The 19,573-nt window shown below is 40.6% G+C and overlaps 2 protein-coding genes across 2 annotated transcripts; one reads left to right on the forward strand and one right to left on the reverse strand.

Moving 5' to 3' along the window:
- Positions 1 to 442: 442 nt before the first annotated feature.
- LOC122052703 (leucine-rich repeat extensin-like protein 4) lies at positions 443 to 2,984 on the reverse strand. Its single transcript, XM_042614376.1, has one exon. It carries the CDS (start codon positions 2,852 to 2,854, stop codon positions 869 to 871), a length of 1,986 nt encoding a protein of 661 aa, XP_042470310.1. The 5' UTR covers positions 2,855 to 2,984; the 3' UTR covers positions 443 to 868.
- Positions 2,985 to 3,890: 906 nt separating this feature from the next.
- On the forward strand, positions 3,891 to 9,720 carry LOC122052705 (probable E3 ubiquitin-protein ligase RZFP34). The gene is made up of 12 exons (XM_042614377.1): positions 3,891 to 5,386; positions 5,519 to 6,080; positions 6,203 to 6,290; positions 6,693 to 6,752; positions 6,838 to 6,870; positions 7,210 to 7,287; positions 7,379 to 7,422; positions 7,507 to 7,547; positions 8,289 to 8,371; positions 8,480 to 8,571; positions 8,660 to 8,771; positions 9,436 to 9,720. The coding sequence occupies exons 2-12, from the start codon at positions 5,692 to 5,694 to the stop codon at positions 9,538 to 9,540; spliced, it is 1,125 nt and encodes a 374-aa protein (XP_042470311.1). The 5' UTR covers positions 3,891 to 5,386; positions 5,519 to 5,691; the 3' UTR covers positions 9,541 to 9,720.
- Positions 9,721 to 19,573: the final 9,853 nt, after the last annotated feature.

The raw sequence follows: 19,573 nt of genomic DNA on the forward strand, positions 1-19,573 counted from the left end.
ATGGAGATGAGTTAATTAGAATCATGGATGTTTAAAGTTTTGCGCAACCAAAATCCGCAGCGAGATACACTAAATGCTATATACTAAATACAAACTTTGAAACGAGCTTAAAAATCTACCTGGACGATTGCAAAATGCTAGGAAGAAGACTAGAAGTGAGCAGCAAAATCTGCACCTTCACCAATTGGCCGGAGAGCGATCAGATGACCGGTCTGATCCTATCCCATTGATCATCCAGACAAATGGAAAAACGTCCACGAAGGCACCAAAGTTCTTAAATTTACCGTTTTACAATACACTGCAATTAGAATTCAAATCTTTGAAAGATTTTTAACCGGGGAAGGAGAGGCTCTTTAAAATATAGCTATTTTAATTCTATTTGAAAGAAAAAATATATAAAAAAGAACACTCTTTTGATTTTCTAAATAAAAAAAAGCTCCAACCAAATTGATATTTGATATCCTCAATTAAACAACCTATAAAGTGAAAACAACTGGCAATAACACAGGGGATGCAGGAGAGAAGGATAGCAACACTGATGATATACTTGGCTGATGGAATATCAAGTCAACTATACATAATTTACGCTGCAATGCGCTCTAAGAGTTTTCTTTTCAATTTTTTGACAAATCAGAAGACAGTGTGGTCGCCAAGTAGAGAACAAGCTCTCCTTGTCGATGTTTCCTTCTCTCCGTGCCTCCCATGTCTGCAACTTCTCGAGGCAATCTGGTGTTTGGTGTGTGGAGGAAGGGCATTGAAGAAGAGAGAAACCAAAAAAAACCGAGAAATTTGATGAAGAGTTCACCGTGAAGAAAGATCCTAACTTTGAGGAGAAGAGGGGAAAAAAAACTCTGAAACAGAACGAGAATTAATAGTGATGAGGAGGGGGAGGTGATGTGTAATGGACTCCAACGTCGCCTGGGAAAGGATCTTCATATGGGAAGGGCGCAGGCGATGGGGGCTCGATGCATGGAGGTGGGGGTGGCTCAATGCATGGAGGTGGTGGTGGCTCAACGCAAGGAGGTGGTGGCGGAGGCGGAGGCTCGATGCATGGAGGCGGTGGAGGGGGCGAGGGCGGTGGAGGTGGGGGCGAGGGCGGCGGAGGAGGTGGGGAGTACAATGGGGGTGGTGGAGGTGGGGAGTACAATGGCGGTGGCGGAGGCGGAAAAGGTGGAGGCGGTGAGGAAAGCGGTGGGGGAGGTGGAAAATAGACTGGAGGTGGTGGAGGAGAAAGGTGAGGGCTCGGTAGAGGTGGGGGTGGAGAATACACCGGTGGCGGAGGAGAGCCGAGAGGAGGTAGCGGAGGAGGTGGACAGTAGACAGGAGGCGATGGAGGTCGGGGGCAGTAGACGGGTGTAGATGGGGAACTTGAGCAGTAGACTGGAGGCGGTGGCGGCGATGGAGATCGAACGCAGTATGAGGGCGGCGATGGAGAAGGGGGAGGCGGCGATTGGAGTAGAGGGGAGGGAGGTGGTGGTGATGATTGAGGAGGTGATGGCGGAGGAGGTGATGGTGGAGGAGGTGATGGCGGCAGCGGAGAAGGAGGAGGTGGTGATGGTGGTGGGGGAGAGGGTGGAGGAGGAGATGGTGGCGGTGGAGAAGGTGGAGGAGGAGATGGCGGCGGCGGAGAGGGTGGAGGAGGAGATGGTGGCGGCGGAGAATGAGGAGGAGGAGGTGACGGCGGCGGGTGCGGTGGCACAAAAGGTTTGCAGCCAAAAGAAGAGCAATCAACGGAAGGACGAGACAAGAATGATTGGCATTGTCGCACCGTTCTCTGCTTCGGCTGTTCGGGGAGACAATTCTTCCGATCGTCGTAGAGCTTCAACTCGAAGCACTGCGGAGACTCCCCGGTGATGAAATTGTAAGAGTACGTAAAGTTCTTGAGATGCGGCAGGCTGCAGATCGAAGGAGGAATCGAGCCCGAGAATAGATTATGCGCAACGTCGAGTTGCTCGAGGCTATGCATTCTGCCGATGGACTCAGGGAGTGGTCCGACGAGCTTGTTGTAGCTGATGTCGAGCACAGTGAGACTCTTGAGCAGCTGAATCTCTGACGGGAAGCAGGAGTCGAGGCCATTATCCATTAGGATGATCTCGTTGAGGGTCTGCGACATGTTACCGAGGCTCGCCGGAAGACACCCATGGAAGCGATTCTTCGCGAGTACAATGACGGAGACGGGGGAGTTGCCGATGTTGTCTGGGATCTTAAACGCAAACCGGTTGTGGTTGATGAAGATGGCGTCAAAGTCGCGGTCGAAGAGTTCCGGTGGCACGGAGCCTTCGAACTCGTTGAATCGGAGGTCGAGGAAGCGGAGGGAGGGGATGCGGAGGACGACGTCAGGAAAACGTCCGGCGAAGCGGTTGTTGCTGACGTCGAGCTCGTGGAGGAGGGTGAGACGGCGTAGAGAACGGGGGAGGGTGCCACAGAATCGGTTGGAGTTGATGTGAATTAGGGCGACGTCGTAGAGGAGGCCGATCTGGGAGGGGAGGTACCCGGCGAGGTCTCCATGATTCAGATCGACGCCAGCGACGACAGTGAGGCTGGGGTCGGACGGTAGGGAGGCGCAGAAGACGCCGGTGTAGTCGCAAACATTGGGGCCGACCCAGTTGCTGGTGAGATTCAAAGGATCGGAGATGATGGCGAGTTTCCAAGCCTGGAGGGCAATGTAGGCGTCTCGGAGGTGGGGATTGAGAAAGTCGGAGGAACTATTTCCTAATTGGTCTTGGAGGATCCGCCGGAGCCGCCGTTCGTGCCCATGGCCGCCGGAGCAGGAGGCGGCGAGGGGGAAGACAAGGAGAACAAGCAGAAGATGGAGAGGGAGGCCATGATCATCCCGATCAAGTGACCTCCTCATATCATCCTCCTCCTCCTCTGGCGATCTCCTCCTCCTTGCTACTTGTTACAGATCGATCGAGCGAACACCGAGGAGCGGCCGCCTGCTTCGAGGTTTTTGTTCTTCTCGAACAAGCTTGGGAAGAGCAGGGTACAGGGCTGAAATACATGAATATTTATAATAAATAGATGCCCATTTGGCATTTGGGAATGTGAAAATTACACTTCGCCCCTATGTATTTCTTAAATATATTTTCTTTTACCCCATACACTTAACTCACAGTTAAGAGATAATTTTGATAAATTTTAGGGGCAATTTGGGTCTTTAAACCGACGGCTGATTCGTCGAAGCGCGATTCATGGCCAAAGCGGCGACGTGGATCGCTGGGGAAAGAACGAGGAGGCTTGAACTTTGAATCGAGGGTCTGATTTCTTTTTAAAAAAAAGTATTCAAAATAAATATATAAATGAATTAATTAATCGAATAATAATTGCCTTGTTGATCACAAGTTGGTGACGGGATTGCACGTCGTAAAAGAGTGGAGGCGCAATTGTTCAGATCCGACTTTTTCAGCCTTAGAAACCGGAGGCCTATCCGCCTGAAACGGGCCCTTAAATATGAGCCCGCACCGTTTTGAGTCTCGACCCGGTAGCGTAACGGGCTGCACGATCCGATTTCGTGGCGAGCTGTCAAAGTCATAAATGGAGCCAAATCGAGGACGGCCGGATAAGGATCAGACCGTGGCACCGTGCCGACGACGACGGTCCCACGCCGCTAAAAATATCTCCTTCTATTTCGAAATTTGAAATCAATCTCGTCACGTCATACGTGTTGACCCCATCCTCGTCGCCCAGCTGCAAAATCAAAGCTTTATCTGTTACCAGCTCTTCCGTGACGCAACTCCCATTCCACATATACCTTCATTAATTACCACTGTTTTCGCTTAATTCCAAATTTGCTCTGCTTTTGGCGAAGGCAAGACGGCGAATGTGGAATGGACCGAGGGCGCGATAGTAATTTCAATAGAGGCCTCTCGGTTGCTATAAAAGACCTTCGTCGAACTATCTCGAACAGCTGGATCAACGAGTTCCGCTGTCCCTTCGCGTCCCGTTACCGGAGAAGCCAAGGCGAATCCGAAAGCTGATCTCGATCGCGATCTCCGTCCCTGGGTTTTGCAGTCCGATCTCGTCGATCGTCGAAGAAGTTCGTCCGGTCTCGCAGATTTTCTGCCACTTTCCCTTTTGTTTTCTCGCTCGGTTGATTCTCTTTTGTTCCTGTAGTTTATCTGTTGGAGTTGTTTTGGTGGATTATCCGCTGCAGTCGCTTGTCTTATTGCTTCTGTTTAGTGATTTTGTTAGTCTAGGGTTGCTCAATTTCATGTGTTGCTTTCCCTTTAGTGGAAAGAGATGTTTTGTTCTGTGATGAGCGATTGGTGGTGGTTTTTTGGACGATCACAGCGTAGATCAAATGGTCGTAGCAATTTGGTGTAGGTTGCGATTTTATTGGAGAATCTAATGATGGCAATTTTTGTTTGGTTGTCTTGTTCATACTGAATCATGCCTCTGTTCGTAGTTGTCATTTTCTGCCTTTATTCCAGTAGTTATTTGATTGTTTACCGAAATGCTTGGTTTAGTGAAAGGATATAGCTAGGAAATTTTAGCAGTCCGTGGGTGGATTATTTAGATTATTTGTTTTCTGGTTCATAAAACTCTGCTATCTCGCACTTCATTCCTTTTCTCTCTCTCTCTCTCTCTCTCTTCCAATTTCTTCTTTAAATGCATTTGCTATTATGACTATCCTTTTTCTTCGTCCTCGATTAATACATCTACTATCTGTATTTTCGTTAATCTTACGATTATCTCTTTAGAGTAAGCAAGAATTTCTGTTTCACAATTACAGGCCACTTAAGAATGAGGATAGTAGCATCGATATAGGTCTACATATTATTTAACACTGAAGTAAGATTGCGTAATTGGTCTCAATCGTGTGATGTGCAATGGGAAAGTAGGTGAGCTCACCTGTCCCTTGTGTAGGGAATACACAAAATCAAAAATCATGTTCCTGTGCCATGGTTATCCTAAATCATATGTTAATTTTGTGGTGGGTATTGCCTATTTGAACCACATTTGGAGAATCTGATTGAAAATTTCCGCACACTGTTGTTTTTTTCCCATTGATTTTATCCTTTGGAGGGACTAACAAGTCTTTCATCCACATGGTGATGGATTTTGTTGATTACCTGATGTGCATCTCTTCTGGCTGGTGAAACGAACCAAGTTCAGTAAGCTTCATGCAGGTTTATCCATTGAAACTGTTGGTGAACAGGATATACATGAGTATTGTGCTCAATTAGATATGATTAGGTAGATGTTCGTGGTCAACTATCTGCAAATGGGTAGTTGGCACAGGTAAGAGAGTAGAGAAGAGCATACTGAAGTTGTGTGGAAAAAATTATTAACAAGAAACAACAATGGTTGGACAAAGATCAACCTATATATGTTGGATTTTCAGAAATCAGAGAAACACTGTTGATGCAGCTCGATGCACGTCAAGGTAGGCTCACTCAAGCATCCTCCTACCTTGTCGAAATTGTCAAAAAATCTACATATCTGGACCTTTTGTTTCCTAGACCTTTTTTGCTTCCACTTTCATTTGATGGCTTCTATCGTGTATTATTCTTACCAGAAACAGAGGGAGGTTATCTTGCTGGTCTGCATTTTGTTCGATTTGGTTATTACACTACTTCGAATACAAAGGATTAGTTTGTGTCACCTTTCCAAGCTGGAGTAAGAATAATTTGCTGCAGTATATGCACTAATATATGGAGTTCTAAATCATGTCCTGATACTCTTGGACTTATGCTGATTGGAGCTGTTCAACATAATTCTATGATAGATGATATGAAACAGTGTACAGCTATGTGGAAGATACCTTCAGTCTTGCACAATTATCCTCGTTTCATGGGCTACCAACTACTCGCTATGGGTGAAAATGGTTTGCTAAACATTCTTGTATTTGCAGGTGCATCAGCTCTGGTAGCAAATCTTCAATATATGGGGGATTTAGCTGACCTTTGTGGATCTTCCATCTTGGAGCCAAAAACGTCAGTATACCGAGATAATGAGAGTGAGAATTTGATTGAATGCCCAATCTCATCTGATAAAAGCTGTTATAGAGCTGAAGAAAGATTAGTTGCTTCTGACCTTTCTGCCAAGGATAGACTTGACAATAGTCTTATGATGTATGGGTATGTTCTTTTTCTCCAAATGACTTTTGCCTTTTGGAAATGTTTTAAGTTTCAACAATTTCATAGGTGTTTAAATATTACTGATCACATATGTATTCTTGTACCTTTTGAATCATTTGCAGATGCCCACATTATCGACGAAGATGTCGTATTCGCGCACCATGTTGTAATAAGATTTTTGATTGCCGACATTGCCACAATGAGGCAATGGTCAGTGTTCTCATTTGCCTTCAATTTTGAGCATCTTTTTATCTGGCCTGATATGTTTCTAACTAAATACAATCTCCTTTTAAAACTCTCTTTCATTTGCTTTCTAACAATTTAACTTCATAGAAATGGCATATTTTCCTTGTTATCACTTGTATGATCACTTTTGAGTTTAATATTGTTCCTATCTGAACTGATGACTTTCATACTAGATGCAAACTCTATCAAACTCTTAATCTTGTTTTTCTTTTAACTTTTTAACAGTTTGATTTGCTAGGTAAGAAATAACATTTTGTAGCTTTTCCCCTTCTAATTATGTTTATTTATTTACATCTTATTTAAATAAAGTTCTTCCATATGCAATATAAGCTGAAACTATACTGATTTTCTGATTTGAGTTTGCAGAATTCAATAGATGTTGAAAGAAGATTTAGACACGACCTTCCACGTCAAGAAGTTAAAGAAGTAATTGTTTTTTTTTGGGTTAAAATGAAAAGCTCATCTCTTATAAATGATGAGCTTTCTCACTTGGCTTATGTTTTCATTTCAGGTTATATGTTCACTGTGTGGCACTGAGCAAGAGGCAAGTATTTATTTCTAGCTCATTATTTTCAAAGTGATAGACTAACACATATAGTTGTTCCATTAATAAATGGTTGTTTATATGCTCAGCAACGATCGTCAACTACTGCACAATGCCTAAAGATCTTTAACACCTATCTTGAATCTCTTCTTCCTTTGACAATCACTAAGCGCTCTGCATATTTTAGTCACTTCGATGAGTATTTGCTTTAAATATTCTGAGAACACACTGGCTGTCCAATTTTACTATTGTGAAGTTGCATGCTCTAGTCTTTTTGCAATTTTGTGATTAAACATGACTTCACTGATTATTACACTTTTCTCATTTTACTTATTACAGGTTCAACAAGTTTGCATTAGTTGTGGCGTTTGTATGGGTAAATACTTCTGTGGAATTTGCAAGCTGTTCGATGATGAAGTAAGTGAACCAATTATCTGGGAAATCGTGTTATGTTCTAGTCTAACAAGGAAAGGTTATTTTAACACGTTAATTTTTTATGTTTCTTCAGATCTCAAAGCAACAATACCACTGTGGTGGTTGTGGAATTTGCAGGTTTTTGTTAAAAAACCTTATTGATGTCCTTTAGATTCAAGAACACTTATCTTGCTTTGACTAACCTATCCCTTGGCATGTCAGGATTGGTGGACGGGAGAATTTTTTCCATTGTTATAAATGTGGTAAGTTACCATCTTCACTATATCGCTTTGGTGTTTATCTGTTGTCTGTCTCTATTAATCTGTCAAAATATTCCAGTGTAGGTGTAAATTAATGGTGTTGCTCATACCATAAGGATTGGCTAATGGATTGAGTGAACTTGATGGAAACTGAAAGTTTTTGTATGTTAGCTGTAATAGGAGATACATGCTGTGTTTATGTGTGCATTTGAATGTCTATCAGCTGAGTGGGTTTCCTAATTACATTTAGATTCTTCTGTCAATGCTCATAATCATAGTCAGTAGGCTGATTGAGTAAATTCTTTTGTTGTTACTCATCTATTTTTTCCTTTTCCCTTCATTGTTTTGGCTTTACAATCACTTTTGCCTTGTTCTAGTTGTTATTCTTGCTACTGGCAGGTCTCAAACTCTCTTTTGCTTCAATTCAATATTTTTGTTATCTTGATCTTTCTAAATAGTTTCTAGATAATTCTAACTTCCTTCGTGTTATGGCTTCTGGCTTCTGGCTTCTGGCTTCTTGTTTTTAGCTACTTAGTTCAGCATGTTGTCAGAAACTTTAATACTTGCTTGTCAGTATATTGCTTTAAGTTGACAGCGGTTATGCGAATCGGTGTAGTCTAATTGGAGATTCATAATTAAATAGCTGTTATGATGCCATTGTTTTCTTCAACTTGCTTTGCTATTTTTTTTCTTTTCACTCATCATTACACCCGTCTTGATGAAGTGTTTTTTTTTCTCGACTAGGTTGCTGCTACTCAATTGTGTTAAAGAATAGTCATCCATGTGTGGAAGGAGCAATGCATCATGATTGCCCTGTATGTTTTGAGGTGAGATTGCTTGTATTCTTATATCACTTTGTCAATTTTGAAGAAAAAATCTTAAATTTTTACTGAAAATTTAAGTTTTTCATTCTCAACAACTGGAATTACTTGCAGTATTTGTTCGAGTCTAGAAATGATGTGAGTGTTCTGATGTGTGGTCACACTATCCATGTACAATGTTTGAAGGAAATGCAGCAACATTTACAGTAAGTTCAGCTTGCTACGTTTTCTGCCATCTTTATTGTGACGATTCTTAAGTTACTCTGTTTGCCTGATTGAAATCTCCTCGTGAAGGTATGCATGTCCTCTCTGCTCCAAGTCTGTATGCGACATGTCAAAAGTGTGGGAAATTATGGACAGGGAGATAGCAGCCACTCCGATGCCTGCAATCTACCATGATAAGAAGGTTCGCTTTTCTTTATGTCTTTATTGTGCTTACTTGTGTCATGTATCCATGGGGTAACAGTAAGCATGTGGTTGTTAATTCGCTATAATCTTTGTGATCTGGTAATGTTATTACACTGCAGCAAGACTAAGTATGGGGCAGTGGCTGTGGACAAAGTCCGGTGAATTTTGCTACCCATACACAAACCGGCTTGCTACATTAAAGCACATACCTACATACTGTGTAATTCAAATCTATTTCATACTCGTTGAGTATATAACCATTCACCAGAACAATATGCTCAATTGCTACAGTATATAATATTCAATTCAATTAAATTTCTAAAATTTGCTACACTAATTCCTTTTTTGGTCAAGTTTCATTCACCTCTATGAGCTCTTTCCTAATGCTGTTTACTTAGACCCAGGAGAGAAGCCAAAAAAAAAAAGAATTGACTAACAATTCTTCTATGTTTACTTGGTGGACAAGAGGGGCGAAGGAACTCCTGCTAAAGATGCTTTATAAATGAAGAACATAGTAGCCCCTGATTGAATTGTCTTTTTTCGGTTTAGTTTTCATTATTCTTCCAGAATGGTCATATAATTTTGATTATTTTTCTTTTTTTTAATGAAGATTTATTGTCTATTTGACAATAATAACTGGGTTCATTCAATTACAACTGCAGGTTCGCATCTTGTGCAATGACTGTGGAGCGGCCTCAGCGGTTCAGTATCATGTAGTAGGACAAAAATGCCTCAAGTGCAAATCTTACAATACTCGTCAAACTTAAAAAATTGATCTAAGAAAACATCTGTGCTGCCTTTATCTCAAGCGCAAAATCCTCAAGTCTTTGGTGATCTTCTTAATGGCTTCATCGTTGTTCGTTTCAACTTTGTTTCATGCTCTCATTGATGTCCTAGTTCGATTGTATTAGCAGTTCATTTCTTGCAAGCTTCGCTTCGTTATCTCAGCTAAAGCTTCTTTGTTGAATTTATGGAGAATTGGTCTGGGACTGCAGCTTGCTTTACTATGGTACCCTGCTTAATCTGGAACGGGAGAGCTATTCACTCAAATTGACATCCTGAAACAAGAATTTTATTTGAAGTGGTGTTACCTTGAGAATTTTAGGTGCGACGTTGACGATTTTTCATAGTCTTGCAAGAGCCCAGCATCCTGACAACAGTAGTTTGTTCCTCAAAATGATAATTTATGTAGCTCAACTTTTCCTAAGGCCCAAATGTCCAAATGCTGAGCTCAATCTCTTTCCTTATGGGCCCGATCAAACCGAGTCGTTAGGACTGTAAATGAACCAAGCGTTCGTGAACAAGTTTGGTGTTCGGTTTGGTAAGAGTTTGTTTATGTTCGTTCAATATACATAAGATTAATTAAACAAATAAACTTGAACAGTTCGTTAAGCTAAATAAATAAGTTTGAACACATATATTCAGTTCGTGAACAATATTCATGAACCATATTCATTAATAAAATTCTTTTCAATATGCTAAATAAATAATAAAATAAAAAAAATAAATAAATAAATTTAAATTATCAAGCTCAATAATCAATCAATCAACTAAAAATTTCAAACAACAAAAAAAATTGAATTGAGAGCTTGATAACATCTAAATGAACCAAGCTCGAATCAAGCTTAAGCCAAGCTTGAACAAAGCTCAAGCCAAGCTTGAATTGAGAGTTTGATAACATTTAAATGAATGAAGCTTAAGTCAAGCTCATAAAAAATAAATCAAGCCAAGCTTAAACATTGATTTCAAAAGCTTGGTTCATTTTAAGTTCGGCTCGGTTTAGTTACTTTATCAAACAAGTTTGAACATCCCAAAGCTCGGTTCGACTTGGCTTGTTTACAGCCCTACGAGTCGCCTCATGGAATCGTAAATTATTATGGAGGATCACCACATTTTCCATATCTTTGGAGCAGTTAAAGGATCATAATGCATCGTCATTATAAGGACATCTACAGTGGGAGATTTATAATATGTAATTTATGTTATAAATATCTCAATATAAACCCCTCCTCTATTACATAGGTGGGGTTTATAGTTTTTTTTATAAACCTGTATCAAAATCTTGGGACCATGTTTATAAAAAAAATAGTGGAGAGAGGATAAAGAGAGAATTTAAAAAAAATGAAATTTTTAGTGGAGAGAGGATAAAGAGAGAATTAAAAAAATAAAATTTAAAAAAAAAGAGATTTTATGATAATAGAGAGTGGTTTTTAAAAGAAGTAAGGTTTTTAATTTTTGATGTGACAATGATGTGGCAGAGCTCTTTAAGAGGTTTACGACTACGGATGTCTTAACACTCACTATCTCATCAAAAAGTATGGGGTTCATTGTCACATACTCATTATAATAACATATCTCTTTCATTCACATCTCTTTTAACATTAACACTTATTATTTATGAGTATTCAATTATCTTAAAATTATATTATATTAAATAAATATATTTTTAAATATTTAAATTATTATTATTAATATTATTTTTAATAATAATATTACTTGTAAAAAAATAATTTTATTATTTTTTAAATAATATTAAAAATTTTACCATTTAAAAAAAATTAAAAAAAAATGAGAGAGAGAGTGCTCAGATGTGTTCAAATCTTTGAACACTCTGTTTCCTTTTTCTTGTGAGTAGATATTATAATATTTATTCACAATGGAGAGGGATGTTAAATAGATATTATAATATCCATTTAACACTCTATTGGAGATGCTCTAACAATTTTTTTGAGAAGGATCTTGTTTATCATACTTGAGAGCGAGTTGGATGTGGGGCAAAAACTAATAATGAGAGACCTCAAAGTTCATCTTGCCCTCGACCTACTTGAGTTACTCGATCACCTGGTTTATAACAACATAATAAAAAAAATAAAAAATAATGATAAATGTAGTTAGTTGTATTGACTAGTCCTAAGATGATCAGTTCAGTCCTATGGAATTTTTTCATTAGCCATCAGGGTAAATTGGGAAACGCTCGTGGCAGGTGGCCAAGAAGCTTAGCATCCATTGGTTGCACGTGTCATTTGGAGAAAATTTTTTTACACATGTGCCATAGTTGGGGATCGAACTGCGGGGGACTGGGTGACAACTTGAATGCCCTATCGCTGCATCATAGATCATTAGATCAAGGGTAGGGAGCCGAAGAAATTAAAATGATTCCTCTTTCATTTTTTTCCTTTCAAACAAATTCATTATTTTGAATTCCGTTTGGAAGCGATGAGAGATAGTTTTGAGCTAGTATGGAGGTTGATTGAAAGAATACTTCAAGTTGGTAATGCCTGCAAGCACAAGCAGGAGGAGGGAAAAGATCGTCAATAAGGCCAGGAGGTCTCTGACACGGCTACTCCAATGGTCAAGTCAATATCCTGGATGGAAGAAGAATAGTGGAATGGAAAGTGAGTTTCTGGACTAGTATACATGCGCCAACGGAGAATAATCTCCTTTTACAATGCCTCTTAATCCCCATAATAGTCAATTATGCTAATTGTGTTTATCATTTTTTTTCTTAATCCCCATGTTCTTTGGTGGTAGGTGAGAAAATTCCATAGGATCGGACCGGTCATCCTAGGGTTAGCTGAGTTTATCAATTTTTTTCTTAATCCTCATGTTAATGAGAAATCACGTTTCTATTAGACATCACATCTGATCACTATGCTTCCAGCAGTCCCATCGTAGGTTTGAGAGGAGTATCTCGTATTTATTCATAGATATGGTTTCCATGAAACTTTGACAAACTCATGTGAAGTATTAATGACTAAGTGAGTCCATGGGCCAGAAAGCCTAGTCGTTTGTCCCACTAGTAGCGAGCTGGGCCAAGGGCAAGGAGCCCAGTTTCCGATTGGGGGTGACTAAATCCGCAAGTAACTGAGCGGGAGAACTTCCCCTAATGGCATCCGAGCGGGGAGTTGGGCTGTTGTGATGTTTGATTGACATAAGCTGATCAGAGTGTGATGGGGAGCAGAATCCCATAAGTAACTGAGTGGGGAGCTGGGCCCCAGTGACATCTGAGTAGGGAGTTGGGCCTTTGGGATGTTTGATCGACATTAGTCAATCGGGGTGTGGTGGGAAGCAGAGCCCTGTAAATGGCTAAGTGGGGAGTTAGACCCCGATGACATTCGAATGGTGAGTTGGACCCTCAGAATGTCCGATCGGTATAAGCCGCTTAGCATGAGAAGAGTTCACCAAGTAGGTTACTTAGGTTGACCTATCTTAATTTTGACTGTACCTATCCTGACATGTTGATGTTCAGACCCTGCCTAGGGGCTTTTCACTATTCATCATATCATAAGATTATCATTAAGTCTAGTCGAAGGAGATCCGAGACCAATTGACTAGACTTCCACAGGTTTTACTTTTTTGATCGACTCACTTGCCTAAGATGACGTCACGCTGTTATGCTTATTGTTGGTATTATTCACTTTGAAAAGAGATATGTCAAGTGTTATAAATGTGTGCAGTGATACGCATAATGATATATCATGGTGATGATTTACTTGTTATATACACCATAAATCCTCTCTTATATTATGCCACCTTGTGGTTCACCCATGCCCCTAATGATTTTTTCGAGGTGACAGTTGACGGTTATGCTTTTGGCTGTTCAGCTCCCTGATCGGATGACTATGGTAATTAGCTTATCTTTTTTCCTTGAAATCGAACTGATGTGTTTCAAAGTCCTTGAGATTTATAAGTATCGCTAGTCCAAGTGAATTGCTCATGCATTCTTCTACTTCTCTCGTGCTCATAGTTCATTGTTTTCAATGATTTCTTAACTTTCCTTTGACTTTTCTCCAATAAGTTTCTCCACCACACTATGTAACTTTCCCTTCTGGTTCAAACCATGGTCCTTGAGATCCCTATGCATGTCCCCACCCTATGGCATACCTTCATCCTCTCTGACCTTAATGGTGGGCATGTGGATCAGATTAAGCTCACGTTCAAGAACTCGGAGGACCGTCACATAATCATCCCCAATACCCTTGATCGACCTCATCTTCCTTCTTCTAGTTACATTACCTTTTTTAGAGATCAATTTCTAGGGGTCTGTGATTCCCCATCCCTAGTTTCTTCTATGAGGTATCTCAATACTTCCACCTCCCTCTCCAACAATTAGCCCCAAATTCTATCCGATTGCTATGTGGGGTAGTCATCCTTTTCCTCTTGTACCACATCCCACTGACCCTTGTATCTTCCATTCTTTTTATTATCCTAAAAAATCGAAGGTCGTGGTTTTTATTTTTCAAGCTCGACCGAAGGCTATTTTTTTCGACAAAATGTCTCCTTTCAATAAGGGATAGAAATCTCATTATTTTTTTTCATCCAACTAGACTTTCCAATATCTTGACACTGACCAGTTGGCAAATGGATCTGCCACCTATCCATGAGTTGGGCGATTATCACTGGGAGTTCACTTTTGTTTCAGCGACAGAGACCTTAGCTGGCTTGAAGTTCAACATACACAAGTTGTTCTAAGAGAGTCTCTTGTTCATTTTTTGCCGAGTCTGATCGAAGCTGGGTTGCCCTTCACTTTTGGTAATGATGTAGCTTTAGTCTTATATTATAACTAACTAAGGTTGTCTCTTTCTTTTGTAGCTAGGACCATATGGAAGGCCTCAGTGGATGAGCCCTTGAGGCTCGAGGAAGATGAGCTAAATAGGCACGGAGAGGTCGTGCTAGGTGAACATGAGAATCAACCAAACGACTCTACCAATGAGGTGGCTACCAGTAGAGCGGTGGGTAGCAATGCCATGATCAATACAGGGCAAATGCTACCACCCCTGGCCTTCCATGGTGCCCGTGCAACTGTTTTCAACGTATGCAAAGTCTAAGGAGCCGCTAAGGATCCTTCACAGGAGATGCCGACCGACAACTCCCTCCACTCGGGCTCCCTTGATGCACCCTCCATCCCTTCTTGGAGAAGCTTCAACACCGGCCCTCAGCCAACTTTTGATCGAACCATCTTTGCCCTCATAGCCGACCTGTCCCATTTTTTGCCAACCACTTTCCACACTTCCACCTCTCTCGTTCGACCCCATTCTGAGAGCTTCTACATCCAGACCCAATTCGTCTCATGGGTCAGACACCTCAACTAAAATAAGTGTGACGTTTGGAGTACCATCCTAAAAGGGGTCTGTTATATCTCATTCAAATCCATCAGTACTCCAACACATTATAACACTGAGAGGCAAACTTGCCAAGGCCTAGGAGGACGGCATGAGGCAGCACATCAACTAGTCGCCAAGCAGTTTAGCAGACGAATTAGCCTAGGACGTGACTAAGATAAGTTCTCTTTTTAGTAGAGCGTTCTTGTTACTTTAGGATAATCTCAATATTTTGTTTTCATGCTAGTTATGGACCACGAGGATGGCCCTTTGCCACAGTCTAGTGGACTTGGATTGTGGGTACCAGGATCTAAAGAAATTGGTAGAGGAGCTAGAATCCACTCAAGCTCCTCCTAATCAAGCCCTGAATGAAACCCATGTGGAGGTGGTTAATTTACGGGTGGAAGTTGTTATAGGATCGAAAACAATTTAAATATTTCCACAATGGTATGAGATTATCCACTTTGGGTCTAAGCCCTTATGGTTTTGCTCTTGGGCTCTACCCAAAAAACCTCATACCAATAGAGATATTTTTTCTTATAAACCCATGATCTTTCCCATGTGTTTTCAAGGTGGGACTATGTTTGCAACCTTACAACCCCAACAATCCCCCCTCAAACAAAAGACAATAGGATCCCCCTCAAGCATCGGGTCATTCTTGACCTACTCAGGGTCTCCCCTCAAGTATCGGGTCACTCTTGACCTGCTCAAGACCTCCCCTACTTCGTTCAAGATTTCACCCTCATGGTTCGATCTTGGATCATGGCTCTGGCTCGTGCTTCTTCCGGTGGTTAGTCTGATGAAGAGTGACCTCGTTCTGATACCAATTGTAGGATGAAAAAGAATTTAGATATCTCCACAATAGTATGATATTGTCCACTTTGGGTCTAAGCCCTCATTATTTTGTTCTTAGGCTCTACCCAAAAGACCTCATACCAATGGAGATATTTTTTTCTTATAAACTCATGATCTTTCCCATGTGTTTTCAATGTAGGACTATGTTTGTAACTGTTAGGACCCTCGGAAGCCGGCTAGAGGGGGTGAATATCCCCTGCACAAATCAAACAAAATAAACCTTCCTTGGACTTATAACTTAATTAAACTAAACACTTGCATAAACAAAATAAGAGATAAACTAAAACGACGAGGCTCACAGATTTACTTGGTTACAACTGGGGAGGTTGTTAATCCAAGAAAGTTAAAGCGCACTAAAATTCTCCTTCAGACGGAGAAGTCTCTTTACAACAATGGAAGCGCAGAAATAGAAAGCTAAAATAGAACAGTGGATGTGTACAAGTGTTGTTTAATAATTTCTTGTTGTTCTTTAGCATTGGGAGTAGGGCAGCTTATATAGCCCTGTTCGGGCGCCTGGAAGGGTTCCAGGCGTTTGGAGGGGGATAAAACTTTATCCCTTTTGCAACGGATCATGGTCAAGTGTGATCCGGATAAAATCCTGGCGGTTATGCCAAGAAAGTCAACCAAGTTAACTTTTTCTAGTCCGGGTCTTCTGCTCTAGTTTCACTCGCCTCGATCCAGGTCTTCTACTCTGGTTCCTCTTTCTTGGGTGATCTCAGCCATTCGGAATAGAGCTCACCCAAACCCAACTTCCGACCTTCTCAGGCAAGTTTTCGCTCCTGGCTTCTCGTCCCTCGGAAACGCCGCGCGCCTCCTTCTCGTCCGCCTGTGTACTCTTCCGCAATACCTCGTCTCTCAAACGCACTGAGCCCGTTAGCTCTCTCTCATGCAGTCCTTCTCGCTAGCTGCGTCTTTTGCTCGATATCCTATGTTCATAAGTTCCTGCACACTTAGACACGAGATTAAATACAACAGAACCTAACCTAGCTTGTTTGATCACATCAAAACAACCTTGGGATACCAACAATCTCCCCCTTTTTGATATGAGCAACGCAAGCTAAGTTAGGGTAAATTAACATAAAGTAAAAGAAATAAATTTGTAATTTAAAGTGCAAAAATTTTAAACAGTTTAAATTACCTCCCTCTAGATTTAATCTTCCCTTTTTCCCCTTTGATCTCATAAAAAATGGGATACCAAAAGAAATCTAAGGGTAATTATTTTTTAAACTCTGATTTTCTAATAATTTTTAAAAAAAACTTATCAAGTTTTTTAAAAACTTCGAAAATAATTTGATAGCACTTAAAAAAATTTACAATAATTTTAGAAAATTTTAACTTTTTGCAAAAAAAATTCTAAGTAAAAAAATATTTGAGTAACTATTTTAAAGCATTAATTATAATTAAATGCTTTGTCAGTTAATTAATTAAATATTTTATTTCATTAATTGGCTTCTTGGCTGTGACAAGGTACTAGACCTTCTTGGTTATTGGAGCAACAACCACTTTCTAGACAAAGTCTCTTAAGAAAATTAAACATTTAATCTACTCTATGAAAACCCTAAGTCCAATTAAACTTTTAATTTATACAAGTTTTTGGAACCCAATATAGGTTCCTACCTACAGTATTAATCAGAAATTTTGGAGACACATAACTTTTAAGAATTTTTCTAATTTGACCACTATGAAATTTAAGATACCAGCTTAGTCTTTTAAAATTTTGAGTTTGGACAGTTAAACATGTATAGTTTTTCAAGTTTTCTACTTGTGTCTTCAATTTATCATTTTCCAATTTTAATTTTTCAAAATCTTCTAATAAGCAGGATTTGGCTAGAATTAACTTTAATTTTTTATTTTCTTTTTCTAATTTGTAACCGTCTTTAAATAATTCATCGGGAGGAAGAGATCGTACCTGACTTACCTTGTCGATCTCGTTATTCGTACCTCCCCCTGAACTGTTGCTTTTTTCTGATGTCGCTCCCCCTTCATCGATACTCTCGATGCTTATTTTGGACGAGCTTGCTTCGTTTTCATCGTCTTGATGACTTGCCATTAACACAAGCTCGAAGAAAGCCTCAATCTCTGATTCGGACGACGTTTCATCCCACGTCGCCTTCAGGTTTTTGTGCTTGTTTGTTTGGACGGGCTTCTTGTTCTTACCCTTGTCCTTGTTCTTCAATTTAGGGCAATTGTCTTTAACGTGCCCTCCTTCATTGCGGTGGTAGCATCTAATTGTTCTTTTCTTTCTACCCTGCAGATGATTAATTTTTCTAGATTTAAATAATTTTTTAAATTATCATACCATCATTACTGTTTCATCGTCGTCGAGAGAAGATTTTGAATCCCATTCATCCATCTTTGCCTTAAGGGCAATGTTGTGTTTCGGCTCCTTTTTCGTATCTGCACATCTCGTTTCGTAAACTTCAAATGTTGAAAACATTTCTTCTAAGGTAACAAATTCTAAATCTTTAGATATATAGTAAACATCTATTAATGATGCCCCACTCGGTAGTTCTAAGAAATGCATTAAGTGCGTACCTTAGCGAATCTCGGTTGCTTACCTTTTCTCCGAGATTCGTGAGTCCGGTGATTAGTTCCTTCATTCTCGAGTGAAGATGCGCAACGGTTTATTCTGCTTCCAGTTTTATGTTGCTTAACTGATTCCTTAGTAGATCCCGTCTCGCGAGCTTGGCTTCAGACGCCCCTTCGTGTAGCTCAAGGAACTTCTCCCAAAGCTCCTTTGCTGAGTCATAGGCGCCGATCCGATTGACTTCTTGTGGCGGTAGGATGCTCAGTATATGGAATTCTGCTTTGATGTTTGCCACGAAGTCAACCTATTCCTTCTTCGTCCACTAGTATTCTTCCTTACCTTCGAGTGCTATAAAACTGGATTTCATTATTAAAAGATATTCAATATCAATTTTAAAGAATACCTTCATTTTCTTTTACCAGCTTGCGAGTTCCCCCTCTAACTTCAGTGGATAGATGCTCGGTCCAGCCATCTCGTGTGCTTCATTCAGCGGTTAGTCCTCCTAAAGCGTCCTTACTCTAATACCACTTGTTAGGACCCTCGGAGGTTGGCTAGAGGGGGGTGAATAGCCCCTACACAAATCAAACAAAATAAACCTTCCTCAGACTTATAATTTAATTAAACTAAACACTTGCATAAATAAAATAAGAGATAAACTAAAAAGATGAGGCTCATAGATTTACTTGTTTACAACCAGGGAGGTTGTTAATCCAAGGAAGTTAAAGTGCACTAAAATTCTCCTTCAGGCGGAGAAGTCTCTTTACAGTAATGGAAGTGCAGAAATAGAAAGCTAAAATAGAACAATGGATGTGTACAAGTGTCGTTTCACAATTTCTTGTTGTTCTTTAGCTTTGGAAGCAGGGCTACTTATATAGCCCTATTTAGGGCGCCTAGAGGGGAATAAAATTTTATCCCTTTCGCAACAGATCGCGACCAAACATGATCCGGATAAAATTCTGTTTTGGGCGCCCGGACCAGGAATGTCAACCAAGTTGACTTTTTCTAGTCCGGGCCTTCCGCTCTGGTTTCGCTCACCTCGGTTCATGTTTTCCCCTCTGGTTCCTCTTGCTTGGGTGATCTCGGCCATCCGAAATAGGGCTCACCCGAACCCAACTTCCGACCTTCTTGAGCAAGCTTCCGCTCCTGACTTCTCGTCCCTCAGAAACATCGTGCGCCTCCTTCTCGTCCACTCGCGTATTCTTCCGTAGCACCTCGTCCCTCAGACGCACCGAGCCCGTCGGCTTTCTCCCGTGTTGTCCTTCTCGCTAGCTGCGTCTTTTGCTCAACATTCTGTGCTGCTAAGTTCCTGCACACTTA

The sequence above is a fragment of the Zingiber officinale genome, chromosome 3A (assembly GCF_018446385.1).
Source record: "Zingiber officinale cultivar Zhangliang chromosome 3A, Zo_v1.1, whole genome shotgun sequence".
Classification (NCBI taxonomy): domain Eukaryota; kingdom Viridiplantae; phylum Streptophyta; class Magnoliopsida; order Zingiberales; family Zingiberaceae; genus Zingiber; species Zingiber officinale.